The 14,665-nt window shown below is 34.3% G+C and overlaps 1 protein-coding gene across 2 annotated transcripts in view; it reads right to left on the bottom strand.

The window, feature by feature from the left end:
• Window positions 1-14,665, bottom strand: part of CRISPLD1 (cysteine rich secretory protein LCCL domain containing 1) — a 44,666-nt gene that overhangs the window by 15,037 nt on the left and 14,964 nt on the right. The window contains exons 3-6 of one of the 2 annotated variants that reach the window (XM_026495862.4): window positions 3,228-3,346; window positions 2,753-2,885; window positions 1,629-1,744; window positions 815-915 (exon numbers count right to left, since the gene is read on the bottom strand). In XM_026495862.4, coding sequence (XP_026351647.1) covers window positions 815-915; window positions 1,629-1,744; window positions 2,753-2,885; window positions 3,228-3,346 — 469 coding nt within the window. Of the gene's footprint in view, window positions 1-814; window positions 916-1,628; window positions 1,745-2,752; window positions 2,886-3,227; window positions 3,347-14,665 lie in introns of those variants that run through there. The other variant, XM_026495863.4, reaches the window with a different exon arrangement.

Here is a 14,665-nt window from a genome sequence, read left to right as displayed (position 1 = left end):
ATGCTATAAACAGGACACCATATTTACATGTACATTTTAGCATATCAAACGCATGTCAGAGCACTACTTTTACCACAGTTTTACAATACTATGATAGCTTTTTTGTTATTTTGGCATGAGAAATTATATATTCTGCAATAAGGAGCACAGAATTAGTATAATTCTTTGAGCATCATTTAGTAAGATTCATGGATAGGTATTTTGGCAAAAACTCTTAACGTGCTAAAAATAAACTGTATTAGATTGCTAAATCCTTCAAAATGAAGACACTTATAAAAATAACTCAAGTCAATAATACATTATGGTGGCTTTTAAAAATGTAAATGTAGTTGTCATTCTGGGATAATTTCAAAGTAGAATTAGAAGGGGTTATCTGAAATAATGATGAAACTTTCCTATAAATAGATATTTGGTATGACAGACTTACTCGTATTATATTTTTAAAATATTTGTAATGGCTTCAAAATATTTTAAATAGAGTTCTGGGAATTTTTATTGTAATAATTAAGTGTGCTTTTTGCCATTTAAATACAAATTAACATAGAAGTTGGATTAAAATATAAATCAAACTGGGGCGCCTGGGTGGCACAGCAGTTAAGCGTCTGCCTTCAGCTCAGGGCGTGATCCCGGCGTTATGGGATCGAGCCCCACATCAGGCTCTTCCACTATGAGCCTGCTTCTTCCTCTCCCACTCCCCCTGCTTGTGTTCCCTCTCTCGCTGGCTGTCTCTATCTCTGTCGAATAAATAAATAAAATCTTTAAAAATATATATATATATAAATCAAACTGAATATTATGACACAATAGTACATACCTTTGTAGCACAGATTTTCTCTACAGCCGCCTCCAAAACTAGGTGGGCAAGCAGAACAGGGCCGTCCATGTTTATAGGGAGCATGGCCCCACCAGTTTCCCCTTAAAGAGATGATCCACTCTATTAAGAGGTAGTCTAATATAGCATAATTTATAAGGCACTGTAAAATATTACTATCCTCTAAGTAATGATTTTGGTGTGTAGATTTAAAACATTTGTATCTTTCATCACAGAGTCCCTTCAGCTACTAGGTTTATATATGAACTGCTGTCTCATTCTTTTGAAAATATTTTAAGGAATTTGCTATGTATATTGTTAAAAATTGCAAAATTAAACTTTCACAGAACACTAAGCTCTGTTATGGGATATTCATCCATATTCCATTTGTTTTAATGAAGAGATTTTAGACTTAGATTTGACCCTTTGTACAGTTGTAATATTTTCAACATAATCATTCAATGGTCTTTACATAAGTGAAAATACATTTCTCAGTTAATCTATAGTTCCTCGTCTCTAATAAATCCAAATTATTAAAACTATTTATGTACTATAATAATGTAATGAGTAAAACCAAAGATATAAAAACGTAACTCCTGTCTTCACAAAGATCATATTTTCAATTTTCATATTCCTTTTAAGCACTGACTTTATGCATCAGGCAACCATAACTGTTGCCATATTAAATAAACAGAGTTAAAACAATACACTTTACTCAATAATACACACTGAAAATGAGAAACAAAATTGGGAATATAAAGTTACTTCGTGTTGTTAGGAAAAATTTACATATAGAAGTAATATTTTGTCTACTTACTTTGGGGAATAATTGCACACCAAGTAGACAGCTTTGGGCCATATCTGTCCCCAGATGTTCATGTTATGACACAAATTAATGGCACAGCCTATTCTGCTACTTGTTGCCCACACCACCTACATTAGAGAGAAGAAAAGAAAGGCTCAGAAAAAATAGGCTGAGACAAAGTAAAAGGACAACATATCTCAGAGAGAAATGTATAAAACTGAACTCAAGAGGTGAACCTTTATCACTCAAGATGAAATAAAGCAATGTCAAAAGGATATTTTTCCTGAGACTTTGGGAAGTGCTTGATTCAATTTAAAGAAGAGTGCTACAGGTAAATAGCTATTTAGTTATAAAAGGTAAGCATCTTCAAAATATGCATTTGCTAAATAGTTCAAAATTTACACCCTCACAAACCTAAATGGTGTGTTAATGTGTCAATGAAGAGGCTTACTTAACAAAGGAACAGAATTTCTCATCTTAAACTGTACTGGAACAAAAATGTAGAGGCTCAAATGTCTTATACAATGTGTATTTTCATAGTGTGACTGCTTATTAGGGAATCCAGTGCTGATCTTAATCTTGTCACATGCAAAGGCAGACAGAACACTTTGCTTTATATTCACTAATAATTAGCCATAGAGATTCTAGTAACTCAGATCTGTGGTGAGATTTATCTAGTTGAATTTACCCTTAGTGGTTTGATTTAGAGGTTTACAACTTATCCAATACCAACTGTGGACACTGAATAAAATATTTATATTTTATATATATGCTGCACACGTGTAAATAGTGTGTCATGGTGAATAAAACCATATTTTTATTCTTTGGAAAATAAAAAAATGATACCTGACTTTGAAGATGGTAAATTTCTCCCCATGTGCATTTCCTGGGGCCAGATAAAAAGTGTTTCCCATGTAAAATCATTGAAATAATATCTTTTTAAAATGATGTTTGGACTTTTCCTAGTAATTACTTTTATTGTTTATAGAAATTTATAATTCTATTCTACATAAATCAATATCTATTTTTTAATAACCATACCAAATTACTTAAGACACACACTCAGTAGCTTAAATTCTGCCACAGTTACACAAACTCAACTTAGAAAAATGAAGTATAATATACCCAAAACATACCTGTGTATAATGAGTACACACAGGACCGGAACATCTGAATGGACAATATGGTTTGCATTCATGTTCATATGGGTAGCTAAAGTCTCTCACTTCATCATACCACGCTTGTACATGAAATGTTGGGGGCCTGTATCTATTTGAAAGACAATAACCACCAAGAGTAAGTAAAGTTGGAGAAAATGTAAAACCAAATATTGTAAAATAGATTGATAAAGTTTGGTAGAGAGCTATTCTTGTGTAAGTTATTAATGTTAAATACTTATGCCCATTACATTACTAAAATGTCAATGATTTAAACAAAAAAGTCTAAAATACTGCTGGTCATTCTGCTATGACATTTGTTTTTCTATTTGTGTTGGTGTGATCATTTGTTTTCCTTTTAGGCTCTAACCCTTAGAAAATTTTCAGTGCTGAATTAGTAAATATTTCAAGCACTTATATTATCAAAAACAAAAAAAGTTACACTTTACACTACCTTCCCCAGTGTGCTCCCAAGTTCTGTCCAATTGATGGAAGCAAGCTTGCAGGTCCATGTTCCCACGAACAAGTTTCCGCCCAGGATTCTGCAGATCTTTCCAGCTCTACATCCCATGTCTATAGTTTAAAAGAAAAACCAAATACAGATACAAACAGATAATGTATATGTAAAGTTTGGACATTTCTTCAGAATATAGTATGCTTCAGCTCAGTTTCTTCTGTTCTTACTGCTTCACAAAGTCAACATCTTAGTCTGGGTTCTCACCATCTCTCACCTAGATTTTTGCGCTAGTCTCCTTACTAGTCTCCTTATACCCATCTCTTATCCCTCCAGCTGCCCCATAAGTGTTTAGAATTACCTAAGTGAGCAGAAATACACATAGGTGATTGCTTTGTCCAAACACATCCAACAAATTCCCATATACATGAAGTCCAAGATCCTTGGTTCCACTGTTCCTTATCATAAAACATGCTGTTCCTTGCTCTTGTTGGCATTGTTTCCTCTGTCTAAAACAACCTTCTCTCAGTTATTTGTCACACAGACCCCTATTTTTTTTTTCACAGCCCAGCTTTAGATAATACATTTTAGACACCTTTCCATTTCTCTCAGATATAGGCTATTCCCTCCTTGGGGCTCTTAAAACTTTGTAATACTTCTTCATTTAGCAGCTATTACAATGCAATGTTAGTACTTGTCTATATATCTGTCTCTTTCACAAGACTATGAGTTCTTGGAGGCAGTCATTTAATTCTTGCCGGTATCTTTGGCCTACTTTTTGTGTTTTGCGTCTATCATATAGACAAGGTGATTAATAAATACTTATTGAGTATGCAAATGATGAATGAATCTGATTCCTATAAATATACATACGCATTTTTATATACAATATTCAATGAGGGTGATTAATTTGTACTTTTAAAATAATTTACAGAGAAATATTTAAAATTACAAAATTATTACTGAAATTATTCTGTATGTCCTAGGTTTAATGTTCAATTTGTTAATCTGAAAAATAGGCAGTGTAGTAGCAAGTCTGTTTGTAAAAACATAGAATTAGGCAGAGCTGGGTTCAGTCTTGGCACAATCACAGAACTCTGTGCATATTCAGAGGACAGGAAAATAGTCCTGGAACTGGAATATGAGGACACACCCTAAAGTGATAGCAATGAGGCTGGAGAAGAGCAGACAGACTGAAACCATGTTTCAGAATTTAAATTCCTAGAAATTGACGTATGACTGTAGGTAGGTCGTGAGGAGAAAAAGAAAAAAGATGAAGACGATGAAGGTTACCAAACTGGGACAAAGAAAATACAGAAAGAGACACAGATTGTTGCCATGGAAATGTGTTTAATGTATCTCGATGCAAATTTCCAGGGTGCCGTGTGAGATGTCTGTGATACATGCAGCATGTGTGCCAAAGAGACAGTAGAAATAGATGACTGGGGTTCTGGGGAAAGAAATCTGTGATGAAGATATGAATTTTGACGTTATTCACCCAGAGATGACTTTCTTCAGGAAGATGATATAGAATGAGAAGAATGAAAAAGAAAATTCTGAGATTATCAACCTTAAAAGGGAGAAAAAACAATGAATTAGTAAAATAAACCAGGGAAAATGGGATCGGAAAGATAAAGGGAAAACTGTAAGAGGATTAAATTATAGAAGCAACGGGCAAGGATTCCAGGTGTAGAGAGCAGGGAAACAAGATCAAATGCCACAGAGAAGCCCAGAAAGACAAGAGCTGATAAGTGCTAATTCATGATCAAGAGCGATTTCAGATCAATGCAAGGGAGAAAATCAGAACACATGGGCACATGCTTGACTGGAAGGAGAAAGTAGAGAAGGCAAGTGTGCTGTTACTTTGTTAATACTTCAGAAAGGAAGAAGAGAGATGTGCAGAAGAAGAAGAAGAAGAAGAAGAAGAAGAAGAAGAAGAAGTAGAGGAGGAGGAGGAGGAGGAGGAGGAAGAAGAAAAATGCCAGGTTCTAGGGAGAATTTGTTTGCTTCCTTTGATTTTTAAGGGGTGGAAGAAATCTAGTCATGACTGTAAACCAAAGGAAAGCACACTAGGGAAAAAGAAGCACCCATAACTAACTAACTAACTAACTAACTAACTAAATAACTAAATAAATAAAATAACGGCTTAAAGCCATTGTAGTGATTTTAAAACACTCTTCCCCACAAGGTGGAGTTGAATTCCCTCCCCCTCCCTTCAATTTGAGCTGGAGAGTAACTACATTCTACATAGAATGACACTATGAGACTTCTCAGGCTAGGTTATGAAATACAGCCTCTATTCAGTCAGTTCTTTCTCTCTTAAAACACACATCTTGGGGCGGCCAAGGTGGCACAGTCAGTTAAACATTCGACTCTTGGTCAGGGTTGTGATCTCAGGGTTGTGAGATCCAGCCCCAGACTCCACGCTTAGTGTGGAGTCTGCTTGGGTTTCTCTCTCCCTCTCCCTCTGCCCCTCCACACACATCTTGACAAACCTGAGCCAAGAAACTAGAGTCTGACTGCTCTGAAGAGGTAGCTGGCAAAATACTGTAGAGAGATCACACAAAGAGCAAGAGATGCAGGAGGAGTTTGGTTGTTTGGGTTTTCCTAGCCCCGGTATGAGGCTGTTAGTTTGCAGGTCCAGGTCACTGCAAACAAACATGTGAGAGACCCAGAGTATGAACCACCCAGCTGAGCCCTTAAAAGAGACCATAGGACCCTTATTCAAGGCCAATCTACTCTTGTTTTATACATGATTGTACAACCTCAGATATTGGTTGTTCTGAGCAAATTGAAGATGGATACTTTTTAAAGAGGATAAACAACCAGCTCTAAATTCACAAATTCACAAATACGTTATACTGCAAAAGTCTGTTTACGTATCTGTTGTATAAAAATTGAAATAAAATCTAAAACGTATCATTCAAATGCTTTAGGCTAAGTTTTCTTAGTTGCAAAATGAGAAATAGAAGATAACTCAGGTCCCTTCAAGGACTAAAAAATTTAATTATTAAGTATGTACTATGGATAAGCTGTTTTTTGTGGCATGGCAAGTTTTCTATATAATGCACTAATAATAAGGGGGGAAGCATATCAAATGAACTACAGAAATGCTAAAATAGAGACACATTATTTTAATATAAGAACTGAAGCAGAGAAGCATGCAATTAAAATTTCTATTAATACTTAACAAATATTAATTAGTGATAGTTTTTAAAATAATTATTTAAAGAATGTAATCAAGCATAGATGTTTAGATAAAGTTCAATAATACAAATCAAGAGGACTCCTTAAAAAACTTAATGAAAATACAGCTGTCCTAGAAGAAATATTATTGTGAAAACAGCATGGAATGTATATTTTTATGCACAACATTATATTACATGTTTTAAGACCACCAATAATTCATACCCATCCCATTTAAATGTAAGTTAGTCTCTACACATTTCTATTTAAGTTCAGGTTTGTAAATAAAATCAGGATGGCCTGACAGACTTTTTTTTTCCTCTCTAAACTATTCACCCAGCACTAATTTAAAGCCAAACCACACTTAAAATAACCATTTCTTTATAAAATGGGTACTTGAGGTGTGTAGAAATGAAAACCACCCTATTTTCCAATTACATCTGTAAGTTGTTCCTTCTTAGACCACAGTGAAGTGTTCAATGAAGTTTTGTTACTAAGAGAAACATTTAGAATACTACTAAATTCTTTGTCTCCAATGATAGTTTTAAAGCCAGCTCAACAAGGAGGCTTTATTATTTCCTGTGTGTGTGTGTGTAACTGTAGGATAAATCCTAAATGTTAACAAAGGAGTTTCAAAAGTAAGCCTAGAAATACAAAGTAATTTTGGTACTAAAATATTACAGTGATAGAAAATGGAAAGTATGTAGCTATCTAGACACATACAGAAAATTCCATTGACTGCTATCCTCTGCGAAACATGAGTGAACATATGCAATTCAAATTCCTACCAGAATACCTGCAATCCTGCTCTAATAATAGGTGATGACAGCTGGAAATCACTCAAGGATGCAGTTTTTCACAGAGTTAATATTGGTAGGTTACCAGTAAGTTCTATCACTGTACCTTAGGCAAAATTGTCATTAGTGATATTACTTTTCCTTTCTCTTTGATACTGAGAATCGTTTTGTCTCTTAAAAAGGACTAAGTATTTTCAGATATATCTTCTTGACCACAGTAAATTTACAACTCTTTCCAGATTCATAAAATTTAGAAATTCATGTCCTGGGAATTGTATCATGATAATTAGTCTACCAAAGAGAATACCTTAGGTGACTCTGAAGTAAAGTAGCTTTATAGAGTTAGAGTCACCAATAAAGAAAATATATAAATGAGTAAAGACATTTTAAACTGACCAGTTTTAAATGCTCTGACACCTTTAAATGCACAAAGAAATTATTGACTAGAAACTCACATAATTTCATAATTGTTAAATGTCATTCTAATTAGGAAGAAATAGGATTGTAAGATTTTCTAACATTTTACAAAATTCTACCTAAGTGGATGAAGCTATGGTCTTTTCAAAGACATTCTGAGAAAAAAGTCTTTAAATAGAGAAGATAAACTTTTTCAAAAACAACTGAAAAATATAATCAATGTTGCAATATCTAACAAATGAAAAGAATATCTAAATAATATAGAAATAATGTACTAATTCATTATTACTTTTTGCAAAATTCATACAGTTTTAATGGATTTCCAAGATAAATGCCAAAGACAAAATTGGTCTTTGACTATCATACTATTAGGTAGCATAATCAAATGACAAACATCAGTTCATGATACAATTTGTGATTTAATATGGACTTTCAAAATCTTCATTGCTTTCTGACAAGTAACAATATTATATAAACACAGTGGTTTGAAAAGGCAATTATGTTGAAAGTCCAGTCTAGGCTAGAAGTTCTGGTCTACTTCCTACCATTGAAAACTAGAAATAGCTTGATGAAATTATTTTTAAAAATGATCTTAGCATTTGCAATAAATTTGACAAAGGGGATTTCGCAAACATTCTTGTTTTGAGACACATATATCTGCATACCTAACTTCGAATACCACCCTTATATCTCCAAACCTACCTCAGTCCTGAGCAGTCAATGGCTGTCAGAAATAATAATAGCATATAGCTCTCAATGGTATTGAAAACACCCTTTCCCTAGTGCTGCAAGTAAGGTCATTAGTCATAAATTTTCCTCTCATTTTCTTGTATAGGCAGGGTAAAAATAAGCTTGCATTTGTTCAAAGTACTTCAGTGGGTAATTAAAATATACGATACACCCTGGAAGAGTTTTCTTTCTTATTTAAATTATGGACTTTCAAATTTGTCTATTGATTATGTCAAGTTTGGTTTCTGTTTCCTTATCCGTGACAATAGGAAGCTAGACTAAGTCTCTTCAATTTCTTTCAGCTTTAAAATTCTATTATTTTGCACTTGTAGTGTCTTATAGAATGTTCTGTGTTGTTTACTGAGCCCCATAAGAACTTACAAACTGCAAAATGATCTTTCTGATGACAATTAAGGGGATTGCTAACTAAGAAGCAAAGTCTGTTTTGTGATTAAAGATTGGTAGAGGACTTGAATAGGCATTTTTCTAAATAAGAGGTACAGATGGGCAACAGAAACATGAAAAGATGCTCAACATCACTAACCACCAGGAAATGCATATTGAAATAATGAGATATCACTCACACCAATCAGAATGGTTAGCATTAAAAAAGAAAGAAAGAAAGAACAAGTGTTGGAGAGAATGTGGAAAAAAAGGAACCCTCCTGCACTGATGGTGGGAATACAAATTGGCGCAACCACTGTGAAAAACAATCATGAGTTGCCTCAAAAAAACAAAAATAAAAATACCATACAATCCAATAATTCCACTACTGAGTATTTAACCAAAGAAAACAAAAACACGAATTCAAAAAGATATATCTACCCCTACGTTCACTGCAGCATTATTTACGATATTCAAGATGTGGAAGCAACCCAAGTGTCTATCAATAAATGAATAAAGAAAATATGTTATTAGAATACAATGGAATATTACTCAGCCATAAAAAAGAATGAGATCTTGCCCTTTGCAATAACACAGATGAACCTAGAGGATATTACACTAAGTGAAACAATTCAGTCAAATAAAGAAAAATACCATATGATTTCACTTATCTGTCGAATCTAAACAAACAGAAACAGAAACCGACTCAAATGCAGAGAACAAACTGGTGGTTGCCAGAGGGGAGGGAGGTGAGGGGAGGGGGATGGGTAAAGTAGTTGAAAGGGATTAAGAGATATAAACTTCCAGTTATAAATAAAGAAGTTACAGAGATGAAAAGTACAGCATAGAGAATGCAGTTAATAAAACTATAATAACATTGTGTAGTAACAGATGGTAACTATACTTATCATAGTGAGCACTGCCTAACATATAGAATTGTAGAATGGCTATGTGTACCTGAAAATAATATAACACTGTATTCCAACTACACTTAAATTTTAAAAAAATAGAATTAAAGTTGTATTGTGACTTACAAGATTGCAAAACCAAAAAGGTTTCAGATCTTCCAATTATGAGTCTAGAGAAGAGCTCAAATGTTACTGAATCATCTCTATTAAAGAAAGTTTCAATATTGTCCAAAACAGATAAACTGAAACTTAATTGAATATGACAAGAATATATTCTCAGTAAGAAGTTAAAACCAGGCTCCCTTCAGCTTAATCCCAAAAACACAATGGTAAAACATTTGAAATAAGACATAGACTTCTACATGTAACTTTTCTGCACAGCCAAAAGGAACAGGATTTTTCAGCTAGCTAACACATTTTTGTAAAATGGATTTATGGATTTCCAAGATATAATGTACGTGTAATGTCCATGGAACTTTTCTGCACAGCTAAAAGGAACAAGGATTTTTAGCCAGCTCATGAATGTAGAAGTTGCTAAAGAAAACCAAAGACATAAAGAATTACGTCTTTCTAAATACCACTTATAAAAGATAATTCTTGCTGTGCCATCACTTCTGGAGAAACAGGTTTGTAAATTATCCATCATGTGTCAAAACTAAATGCCTCCCCAAATCACTGTTGTGTCCTCCTATTTGAATCAGAAAGTACAATCCAAAAATCTTACAGGGTAAGTTGTCAACGTGATCCTCTCAACAGCAATAACCTGATCTTCAAAAAAGAATCCGTTATTCTATGCAAGTCACACATTTGACAGTTCACAAGATTTCAGATTTAAATTCCAAGTATAATGCCTCATTATAAATTTTTTAAGCCACGTTTTTTGCTCCCTGTTGGTGGTATTCTTCAGAATTACAATGAATAAAGTAACATCAGTGAAACAAGTAAATATGCAAGATAATCAATGCCGAAAGATATCACAAAGATGACTTTTTGTGATAAAGTCATCTGGTATAAAAAGCACTATGGAAATCTGCAATGACACATTCCTTACAAACTCGGAAATTACCGCAGGTGTTTAACTACTGTGCTTCATCTGTCTTGAAAAGACTTTGTAGTGACAGGGAAAATGTACAAGGCTCGGATTTCAAAGGGAACACCTGTGTTACTGGGCACAGAGGCCGGGTACTGAGAAGGTAGCATTACCTCCGGGCAATGCACTTCTGATCTCCTGGAAGTTACAGAGATATGAGCAGATGTGGCAGTACTTTACTTAAAACACTTTAAAACAAGGACTTAAAACCTTAAAAAAGTAGCAACCTGTAATTTAGGGAATTGCCTCTTCATTTCCTTAAAATTGAAATATTTTTGAAATGGAAATTTAATGTGTGGATAAACACACAAGATGATTTCAGTAAACCCGTAGTTTCAATACAGAGATACTGAATGCATGACACAGGGAAGATTGCCGCTGTGAGACAGAAGAGCCATTAATTCAACACAATCCTTACACAGAAATGTCTGCTGATTCATTTCATCTCACTGCCAGTGCCCTCCCCAGTCTGGCCATAACTTAACTAGCTCACTTATATCCCACCTCTACCCACAGGGACCCTCAACAGCTGACTCTCTGAAAGTTTAAAGGGTTTATGAATCACCAGATCTTTTTTAAAATGCAGATTCTGGGGGCACCTGAGTGACTCAGTCAGTTAAGCAGGTGACTCTTGATTCTGGCTCAGGTCATGATTTTGGGGTCCTGGGATCGAGCCCTACACAGAGCTTCTTGCTCAGTGGGGAGTCTGCTTGAAGATTCTCTCTCCCTCTCCCTCTGCCTCTAGCCCCCACCCCAGGAGTGCACACTCTAAAATAAATAAATAAATCTTTTTTTTTTTTTTTAATGCAGATTCTAATTTGGCGGGTTAGGAGACAAGTCTAAACTATAATATTTCTAAGACCTGGTGCTAGGACCATACGCTGAATAATCACACTTAGAGTTGCAAGGTTCTAGCACCTGTATAGTTTCTTAGACAACTGAAACCATTAGAGATTTTCCCCAAAAGGAACTGTCCTTTTTCTGCTCTCCTACTTAGTTACTTAAACTTTATCCTTTCACCAAAGTCCTGTTGACAATCTTTCTCCTTTTGGAAATCATTCCAACTACAATATTCCATTTATCACACTCTTCTCTGAACCTTCTTAAACATGTAAGTTACCAATTACTATATATTCCCCTTGATCTGTCTCCATTTTTTTAGGTCTTAATTCCCAAACTAGAATTCAAAATAAAAATTGTATCTCACTCTTTTTTGGTGTTTTCCGTGGCTCCTAATATAAAACATGGCAGGATATATATGGCCAGTATGTACTCATCAGTTATCTCCTGTCTCACAGCTGTCCTGGAAATGAGCAATAATTTTGACTGAAGACACAGGACCTAAGTTCTCTGCCTCAAACATACGTGTGTGATATAAACTCAGATGGAAGGGTATTCATCAAGTACCTATGCTAAACAGAAGGTAAACCTCTAAAAATCTGAACTTGGATTATTTTTGTAAATGTCATATCTTTGTATTAACTTTGTGATTAATCCAAGGCAATGATGCTTTCATTATTTTTATTGTCATTTAAGAGAGGAGTAGTTAATAATTTTCAAGACTATGTTCTAGATGTTTGAGAAGACTTCAGTATTTAGGGAAATCCTTTAGTAACTGGACCAGTACCATCTATTAGGTCTTTAAGTCTCCATTTATAGCACTGGATCAATTAATAAGAATTAACACCTGTGTTTTAATTTATTTATAGCTCATAAAGTTTAGATAGATGCAAGATTGATCATTAAGTCAAGCCTAGAAAAATATATGATAGGAAAGACAAACTCTCATAATAAATCACTCTATAGTATCTACTTATGTATTAGTTTATATTTTATATTCCAATAGTTCAATATAACTTGGGCTTTGAAAGTAAATAAAATATTAATTGTTTTAATTTATTGTACTTAGGGATGCTTTTCTAGTTTTCAGAAAGAAAGAGATGGGTTAACAAATGAAAAACTCTTCTTAGGCAAATTAGTAAAAGAAAAAGTTGATGGACACATAGAAACCAAAACTTATAATTTAACACCGTAACTTCAATTTAAACCAAACGCTAATACCAGAAACATTTACATGATTATGTTTACATAGTTTTAATGAAACTGCTATAGTAAGTTGCTCATTGTTCCTATAGTGAAAATTCTGTGTTAACTTTTCACTAAGAATTCCTATCTCAAGAATGATCAGTTGTTTTGCTTCCCAGCAGTGAATAGGAGCTATGTAAACATGGTTTACTGTTTTCCTTGGCTGCTAGGAAACTCAAAGCTACTTTAATAACCACAGCAATCAGGTTTTTAGGTGTCCTTTAGAACTAGGGCTTTAGCTTTTTCTTCTTCAATAATTAAACAATGACTAAGAGGATGATTTTAAGAAATATGTTTTTCAAAAGTCCTTATTTGAAAATCTGAGAAAGAATATTGTGTTACGTATTCTTCATTTGTTTCCACAAAGCAATTCTCTATGTCCCAAAGGGCTCAATCCTACATACTAAGTTACTTCAGGCTCTCTTGGCCCCTGGATTGCAATTGGATTTGGCTAATGGGAGACACAAACAGGAAATCCGAGGATGTGAGGTGAATTTAAGTCTGCATTACCTCCTCACCAACCCTCTGCCTCACTGTGATGGTGGCAGTGTCCTGTCACACAGCCCTACTTCCAGACAATAGTCCTCACCAGGCTGTGACATCACCATTCAAGTTTGGAAGCCCCCATCCCTTATGGCTCACTTTAGTTCTGTCCACAACTCTGCATATAGACCCTCTTTTTTTTCTGGTGAATTCTTGTTATTGTGGCATTTGTTTCCTGCTAAAAAAATAATATTTGAGAATAAAAATATCTCACAGAATTTATATTAGCAAACTGTCTAACATATGACCTGATACCTATTAGATCTTAATAAATGTTCTCATATTCCCTCATTCCTTTAAGAATCTGCTTAATTTGCTGTGATTTGCATAGGCTTTTAATGGAACATTGCTGATATTCATATGACTAAGGAAAAAATTCAAATCCAAGATATTGAATGATTGAAAAACAAGATAATCAATCATTGCCACCTAAAGTCCCAAAGGAAAAGTAAAGAATCCCCTTACAATTCAAATTTAACACGATTAATTATACAAAGTTCAGAGTAAGTTATTCCTAGCTTTGCTTTGAGTCTATTGACAATCAACTTTCAAACCTAAACACTTTTGTTCCTATTAAATTTCTAAGATGATATTTCCACTGAAGCTTAGGTAAGTTTAGGTAAGATGACATATACATATATGTCATACATATATATATATATACATATATATACATATATATACATATATCATATCATACATATATGATACACACAAATACATACAGGAATAATTTAAAAAGTGTTCACAAACCTCAAGTTTAGAAATCCATTGTAATAATTTCCACTTACAGAAATCAAATGGATACTGCCAAATTATGTCAAAGGAAATTTCTTTCGTTTTTTAGATATGAATAGAAAGATGAGTAGTGTTACACTGCTCCAGTCTGTCTGAATTGCACTTGAACAAGGTTCTTTTCATTATACTTAGGAAAAATATTTCGCCAAATATCTCCATATAGAGGCTTGGATCAGTTTGCTTTTTTAATTCAATAAGCCAACATATAGTACAACATTAGTTTCAGATGTAGTGTTCAATGATTCATCAGTGTGTATAACACCCAGCGCTCATCACACCACGTGCCCTCTTTAATGCCCATCACCCAGTTACCCCATCCCCCACCCACCTCTTCCACAACCCTCAGTTTTTACAGATCGTGGCTGCCAAGTCCTTGCCTTCAAATCAACTGTACGCATATTCTCATATCAACCCCTTTACTTTTTTTTTTTTTAAGATTTTATTTATTTATTCGACAGAGATAGAGACAGCCAGCGAGAGAGGGAACACAAGCAGGGGGAG

The sequence above is a fragment of the Ursus arctos genome, unplaced genomic scaffold, assembly GCF_023065955.2.
Source record: "Ursus arctos isolate Adak ecotype North America unplaced genomic scaffold, UrsArc2.0 scaffold_6, whole genome shotgun sequence".
Classification (NCBI taxonomy): Eukaryota; Metazoa; Chordata; class Mammalia; order Carnivora; family Ursidae; genus Ursus; species Ursus arctos.
This window is presented reverse-complemented; position numbering and strand designations above follow the sequence as displayed.